This window comes from Bison bison, unplaced genomic scaffold (assembly GCF_000754665.1).
Source record: "Bison bison bison isolate TAMUID 2011002044 unplaced genomic scaffold, Bison_UMD1.0 scf7180017858770, whole genome shotgun sequence".
Lineage (NCBI taxonomy): Eukaryota > Metazoa > Chordata > Mammalia > Artiodactyla > Bovidae > Bison > Bison bison.
Window position 1 is genome coordinate 2,246,965 of NW_011489342.1, and position 7,976 is coordinate 2,254,940.

Sequence of the window (7,976 nt, forward strand, 5' to 3'; positions counted from 1 at the left end):
CATCTCGTGCCTCTCACGGTTGGGAGGCTGTGAGCAATCACATGTGGCCGGACAAGCCTGTCAGGCAGGCCAGAGAACCTTCAGAGGAGTTTGTAGGTTAAAACACTCTTGTCACGCCCAGGAGTTTTTATTAACTGGAGCTCTAAGTTAACTCCTTCTCCGAAAGAGGTGGTGGGGGACAGCCCCCCGTAAAGTCAGAGGTGTAGGTGAGAGCACAAAGTAGTAAAGTAGGCAGGCTCTGGTTATGGGGGTAGATGCTCGAGGATTTCCAGGGGGACTCCTGAGGCTCGATCCCGCCTTTGCATATGTTGAGCCTTCTTCCTCATGACCTTTGCCACGGGCGGAGTGCCTCACTCTGGCCCCCAACACTGGAGAATGTTCCATGTGCACTTGAGAAGAATGTGTATCCTGCTGCTTTTGGATGGAATGCTCGATCTATGTTTCCTTATTTTCTTTCTGGATGATCTGTCCATTGATATAAGTGGGGTATTAAAGTCCCCTACCATTATTGTGGTACTGTTGATTTATCCTCTTCTGGCTGTTAGTATTTGCCTTATATATTGTGGTGCTCCTACATTTTATTTTGGGTACATATATATTTACAGTTGTTGTATTTTCTTGAAGTGATCCCTCAATCGTTATGCAGTGTCCTTCTTTGTTTCTTGTAACAGTCTTTAAAGTCCATTTTGTCTGATAGGAGTATTGCTACTCCAGCTTTCTTTTGATTTGTATTTGCATGGAATACCTTTTTCCATCCCCTTACTTTCAGTCTGTGTCCTAGATCTAAAATGGGTCCATTGTAGACTGTGTGTGTGTGTGTGTGTGTATATATGTATGTATATATGTCTTGTACCCCATTTAGCCAGTCTGTGTCTTTTGGTTGGGGCATTTAATCCATTCACATTTAAGGTAATTATCAATATATATTTTTATTGCCATTTTGTTAATGGGTTTGAATTTGTTTTTGTAGGTCTTTTTTCTTTACTTCCTCTTTTGTTCTCTTGTGACTTGATGACTAAGTGTAGTGTTGTGTTTGGATTCCTCTTTCTTTTTTTGTATATGTATCAATTGTAGACTTTCAGTTTGTCATTACCATGAGGTTTTGATACAGCAGTCTGTATATAAACAAGATTGTTTTAAGCTTCTGATCTCTTAATTTCAAATGCATTTCCAGTATTCTGCATTTATATTCTCCTCATGGTTGCTGGTTTTGAGGTCATATTTGTGTGTGGATGATATCCTACCTTTATATATGTTTGATTATACTGGTAAGCTTTTCCCTTCATGATTTTCTTGTTTCTAGTGTGGCCTTCTTTTTTCCACCTAGAGAAGTTCCTTTAGCATTTATCGTAGAGCTGCTTTAGTGATGATGAATTCTCTTAGCTTCTGCTTGTCTGTAAAGCTTTTGATTTCTCCATCAAATCTGAATGAGAGCCTTACTGGGTAGAGCATTCTTGGTTGTAGGGTCTTCCCACTCATCACCTTAAATATATCATTCCAATCCTTCTGGCCTGCAGAGATTCTGCTGAGAATCTCTGGGTGACTATTTCCTTCCCTGTATTAGGGAAATTTTCAGCTATTATCTCTTCAGATGTGTTCTCAGGTCCTTTCTCTGTCTCGCCTCCTTCTGGGACCCCCACAATGCAAATGTTGTTGCATTTTATGTTATCCCAGAGGTCTCTTGGACCATCCTCATTTCTTTTCATCCTTTTTTCTTTATTCTGTTCTGTGGCAGTCTTCATTTTGTCTAACTTTCTGTGACTGCAGTTTCTATTCCACAGGCTGCAGGGTTATAGTCCCTTTTGCTTCTGCTGTCTGCCCCCTCATGGATGAATCTGTCTGAGAGGCTTGTGCAGGCTTCCTGGAGGGTGAGACTAGTTCCCATCCACTGGTGGGTAGAGCTGGGTCTTGTCCCTGTGGTAGGCAGAGCTGTGTCAGTGGGTGTGTTTAGTGGGCAGCTGTATGGTCAGGAAGACTTTAGGCAGCCTTTCTGCTAAGGGTGGGGCTGTGTTCCCACCTTGTTGGTTGGTGGACCCAGAGTGACCCAGCACTAGAGCCTACAGGCTATCATGTGGGGCCAGATTTTGGTGAAAAAATGGAGGCCTCCAGGAAGGCTCATGCCAATGAGTACTCCCAAGAACTACCATCATCAGTGTCTTTGTCCCCACAGCAAGCCACAGCCACCCTGCCTTTGTAGGAGACTCTCTCCAATATGAGCAGGTAGGTCTGGCCTAGGCTCTTACGAGGTCACTACTTTTCCCCTGGGTTGCTGCATGTGCCCTCCAAGAGTAGAGTTTGTTTCCCCCAGTTTTGTGGAATTCTTGTGATCCAACCCCACTGGCTTTCAAAGGCAGATTCTCTGGGACCTTCTCCTCCTGTTGCCAGACCCCTGGGCTGGGGAGCCTGATATGGGGCTCAGAACTTTCACTTTTGTGGGAGAACTTCTGTGATAAAAGTTTCCAGTTTGTGGGTCACTCACCTGGGAGGTGTGGAATTTGATTTTATCGTGAGAATGTCCTTCATCCTGCCTTGTTGGGGCCTCCTTGGATGTAGGATATCTTCTTTGGTAGGTTCCACCATCTTTTGCTGATAGCTGTTCAGCACTTAGTTGTGATTTTGGTGTTTTCGTAAGAAGAGGTGAGTTCACATCCTTCTAGTCCACCATCTTGTCTCTGCCTCCCCTCTCTGGAGCCTTTTTTAGTTCAATTTTTTATTGAAAATACATGTAACATAAAACTTACCATCTTAACCATTTTAAGTGTACAGTTTGATACACTTAAAATTAAGTATATTCATATAGTCATGCAACCATCATCATCATCCATTTCCAGAACTCTCTTTATCTTGTAAAACAGAAACCCTTTACCCATGAAACAGTAATTCCCCATTCTGCCCTCCCCTCAGCCCTTGGCAACCACCTTCCTACTGTCTGTCCCTGTGCATTCAGCTACTGTACGTAAGTGGAGTCGTACAGTATTTGTCCTTTTGTGACTGGCTTCTTTTACTTAGCATTAGGTTCTCAAGGTTTATCCATGTTGTAGCATGTATCAGACTTTACTTCTTTTTTAAGGCTGTATAATACTCCATTCGATGCACATACCACATTTTGTTTATCCATTAATCTGTCAGTGGACACTTGGGTTATTTCTACCTTTTAGCTCTTTTGAATAATGCTGCTATTGCCATGGGTGTACATATATCTCTTTGAAGCTCTGATTTCAGTTCTTCTGGGTATAAACTCAGAAGTGGAATTGCTAGACCACATGGCAATTCTGTCTTTACTTTCCTGAGGAACCACCATATTGCTTTCTACAGCACCTGTACCATTTTGCATTCCTACTAACAGGGCATAAGGGTTCCAGTTTCTCCACATCCTCACCAACACTTGTTATTTCCTGGTGTTTTGATAGTAACCATTCATATGGGTGTGAGGTGATACCTCATTATGGTTTTGATTCAGGAGACTATTTAAAGCTTTTCATAGTTACAATTTTCCCCTGATTTTAAAAGAAACATAAATAGTTTTATTTGTAAAATATGGAAAATATTATATGGAAAATATGAAAAGTTTAATAGAGATCATCTTCTCAAAAATAATTATCAACCCTAGATGTCAGTTAAGCTTTCTTGATCTCTCTCTATATATATATACTGTTTTAATATTGTAGATGTCAAACTATCTGTATTGAATTTTACTCATTCTTCACTCAATCTCATGTCATGAATAGTTTCCCACTTTATTGAAAGTTTGATCTTTTACAGTTATATTCACACACTTTTTATGCAAAATGCTGAAAACTCTCATTCTGGGGTTTTACAAGCCATACTGCCAGAGACATCAGCAGGCCACTTGCCTGGAGAGAGCATGTGGCTGAGGCGGCTTTGGTTGTGTTGTGGTGGGCCCAGCAGACTTGCTTTCTGTAGAGAGTGACCCTCAGCCTTTTAGAAATTGCTGACTCTTATAGGCTCAGCACTGTTCTGAGTGGCTTTGCATATATTAACTCACTTCATTCTCACAACTCTATGAGGAAATGCTCTTCTTATTCCTGCTTTCAGACGAGGAGACTAAGACCTAAGAGACTACACACCACCCAAGCACGCATAGGTGGCAGGGGGCAGGGCCAGGTTGGGAACCCAATGTCTTACCATACAGACCCTTGATTTAGCCAGATCCTCTTAAGGTTTTCTGCTGTGGGGAAGGGAATACAGTTTGTCATTGCAACTCCCCACCCAAACTACAACAATCTGAACAGCATGATTTGATCATGTCCTCTTTACATACCAGCAGAATTGCTGATTAAGTTTCTCCGTGTGTTTCTTGATATTTGCCTTATGCAAGACTGACTATGCTTTCAGGGACATGTGTCACCACCTCAGGGTCAAATGGATATTGGGACCTGGCACCTCCCCAGGCCTTCCTTTCAAGCTCTTGCAACCTGTATATCCTGTGACATTTCAGGGACGGGCATGAGCTTAGGCTCTGACTGACAGCTTTCCAAAACTCAGGGGTCAGAATTGGTTTCTAATTGTGTCTGACTTATGTTCACAAGGCTTCTACTGGTTTTGTTCCTCCAGAGCAGCTCACTAAGGGGCTGGTGGAGGGATTCATCTCCAGGCCACAGCTCCAGAGATGGAGCAGAGACATCTGCCTGTTGAGATTACACACCATCTCCTGTGGCCACAAGCAGAAAATAAGGGGATGAGCATGAGGTAACTTTTACTGTCTCGCCTCTGTCCTCAGGATGTGGGGCAATCAAATCGGTGATGAAGGAGCAAAGGCCTTCGCAGAGGCTCTGAGGAACCACCCCAGCTTGACCAACCTGAGGTAACTGCTGCTTTCTGAGACCCAGTGTCTTCAGGGCCAACCTGGGCACTGGGTGCACCTCTTGTTTTACCAGGGGAGGAACCAAGGGGAAGAGGGTGGCTGGCATTCCTAACAGGGAAGGTATTTGTGTGTGTGGTTTTACTTTTTCCAGAACATTTTTATTGACATAGAAGATAGGCATACAGTAAAGTACATCATGGTTAAGTTTTCAGCTCCGTAATGTGACATGTGTACACACCCATCATATCAGACATGAGACACTGCCAGCCCCTTGGCAGTCTGCATGTGCCCCTTGGGGGTTGGGAAGGAATTCTTCAGTCAAAATAAAACTGAAAGGAACACTGGGCAGCTTATTTCTGCCCCTTCTTCATTCTCAGGATGGTGCTGGGACAAGAGGGGACCTTTCATCTCCGTAAACAGACTTGGTCCTTCCCGGCCCTCCTTTAAACCTCTGGCTGAATCCCTGAGACCTGGGTGTCTCTTGGTTGCCTGTGTTATTGCTGTCAATTACAGAGAGTCTCCTATGGTAGGGGAAGTAGCAGAGTTCCTTCCTTATGAGAACAGAGATTTCCCTAGGCCTCACTGATGTGTGCCTGTAGGTGTCAGCATCCAAAGCAGAGCTGGCCAAGCCTCTTCAGCCCGCTGTGGGCATTGTGACCAGATCTGGCCCATGTTTCATTTCCCTTCTGGCCCGTCCTCATGGTCTGAACCTGGGCTCTGAAGCAACAAACTCGAGCGGCTGCTGGCACAGCTGAGCACTTCTGCTTCTTGCTTTGAGTCAGCCCAGGCAGGGGCCACCTCCTGGCAAGTCTTTCCAGATGCTTTAGTTGCTGAGTGTGTTAGGCTCTCAGTTGCGTCCGACTCTTTGTGACCCCATGGACTGTAGTCTGCCAGGCTCCTCTGTCCATGGAATTCTCCAGGCAAGAAAATTGGAGTGGGTTGCCATGCCTTCCTCCAGGGGATCTTCTCCACCCAGGTATCAAACCTGGTTCTCCCACATTTCAGGCAAGTTCTTTACCATCTGAGCTACCAGGCCAAAGGCAAATGTAGACATGTTTTTAATAACCTCCTCCAAATGTTTTTCCTTCCTAGTCTTGCATTCAACGGCATCTCTACAGAAGGAGGAAAGAGCCTCGCATGGGCCCTGCAGCAGAATGCATCTCTGAGAATATTCTGGTAATAACCAGAGTTATTTTGGAAGGTTGGGTCTTGGGGATTTTTCCAAAGACTGTGCACAGCCTAAAATCTTAACTGAAAGGCTGCCTCTGAATTGAGAAGGCTCTGTGCTGTGCTTAGTCGCTCAGTAATGTCCAACTCTTTGTGACCCCGTGGGCTGTAGTCCACCAGGCTCCTCTGACTATGGGATTTTCCAGGCAAGAATACTGGAGTGGGTTGCCATGCCTTCCCCAAGGACATCTTCCCAATCCAGGATCAAACCCACATCTCCCACATTGCAGGCAGATTTTTTACCATCTGAATCACCAGGGAAGCCTGAAAATTGAAAAGGCTCTAGGCCTTTCCTCAAAGGAAGATTTATAATTTAATTTCCTCCTGGAGAAGATGATAGTCATTCCCAGAAGCACAGATAAGTACAGAATGGGTGGAATGGGCCCTAGGAGCCTGAGTTTGAGACCTTAGCTTTCTTGGCCACTGCAGGCCTCAGGTAAATCAGAAGGCCAGCCATTCTAACTGTCAGGATATCTCTGGAACACCCCCAGATACGCCTTGAAGGGTCAAACTTTCGCATACTTGTTTCAGTGTTCTCCCTTCTTCCTCTTACATTGCGTTTCTCCCATGCAGCCTCCTCCTTCCCCAGCTAGTCACATCCGGAGTTGACCTTCATGCTCCTCACCTGTCCTCACTCCTCTCTGCATTCCAGGGCCACTAATTCATTAATGTTACCTTCTGAAAGTGCTCCTTTTTTTTTTTTTGGTTCTTTTTTTGGCCATTTACCATAGTTTTATTTTACTGTATTTTATTTACTTGCCTGTATCATAAATTCAGGTGAGGAAGTTATATTACATGTCTCCATATCCTCCTCATGAGATATTGGCTAAATTAGTTAATGTAAATGTCATTGTGAGAATTCCAACACTAGACCTGCTGCCCAGTAAGCTCATTTCCCTTTTCTCTTCAAAAAATCTCTTAAAAGATTTTGAAAAGTAAAAAAATACTTTCTGAGAAAAAAAATATGACACTGAAGTCTGGCAAGTAGGAAGTGAAAGTACCTCCCCTTTCATGTTTCCTAAATATAATCTTCTATTTCTAGCATTTGAATGTATATTCAAATAAATATCCCTTTTCTTACAAAATAGAATTTAGCAAGTGGCTTAAAAAACATCTCAGCCATATATTGTACATATTTTATATGTCCTTTTATGTCGGGGTTTCTCAGTCTCAACACTGTTTTGACATTTTGGTCCAGATATTTCTTTTTTGTTGAGAGGCTGTCCTGTGCATTGTAAGATATTCAGCAGAATCCCTGGTCTTTGCCCATTAGATACTCTGTAGTGACCCCTAATTGTGACAATCAAAATTGTCTCCAGACATTGGCAAGTGTCTCTGGATGGAAACTCACCCCGGTTGAGACTCACAGCTCTAGGTGGATAATGTCAATCCCCAGAATCTCTTGAGTACTGACCATAAATACATCATGCATTGTTCTCAGTCTTTTTCGTACAGTAACTCATTCTCACAACCATGCAAAGAGGGTTGTACCGTTACTGTTAACATTTACTGATGGGAAAACTCAGGCCCAGAGAAGTTCAACCACCTGCTGTGGTCACCCTGCTAGTAAGTGATTCCCAGCTGGCTTATCTGACTCAGAGTGTCTTAAGTGCTATGCTCTTCAGCCTCTTTCTTCCTCCTACCTCAGTCTCTCTAAAGGCTGCACACTCACAACTTATTTTTCCTGTTGCCTCTATTGATACTGAAATTTGTTCACATCTTACATTATGACCAAAAAAGACTGCAATCAATACTGCATGTATAGAAACCTGTGTGTAATGTCTTTGCACACCATAAGGTCAATTTCTAGAAGTCTAATTATTGGTCCAAAGTGAAACACATTTAAAATTTGGACCAGTTCAGTCTCTCAGTCATGTCCAACTCTTTGCGACCCCATGAACTGCAGCACGCCAGGCCTCCCTGT

The 7,976-nt window shown here is 43.6% G+C and overlaps 1 protein-coding gene across 4 annotated transcripts in view; it reads left to right on the forward strand.

Moving 5' to 3' along the window:
- NOD1 (nucleotide-binding oligomerization domain containing 1) overlaps positions 1 to 7,976 on the forward strand; it is a 110,652-nt gene that overhangs the window by 83,119 nt on the left and 19,557 nt on the right. For all 4 annotated transcript variants that reach the window (XM_010829264.1, XM_010829272.1, XM_010829256.1 and 1 more), the window contains 2 exons: positions 4,742 to 4,825; positions 5,918 to 6,001. In XM_010829264.1, the coding sequence (XP_010827566.1) occupies positions 4,742 to 4,825; positions 5,918 to 6,001 (168 nt within the window). The remainder of the gene's footprint in view (positions 1 to 4,741; positions 4,826 to 5,917; positions 6,002 to 7,976) is intronic.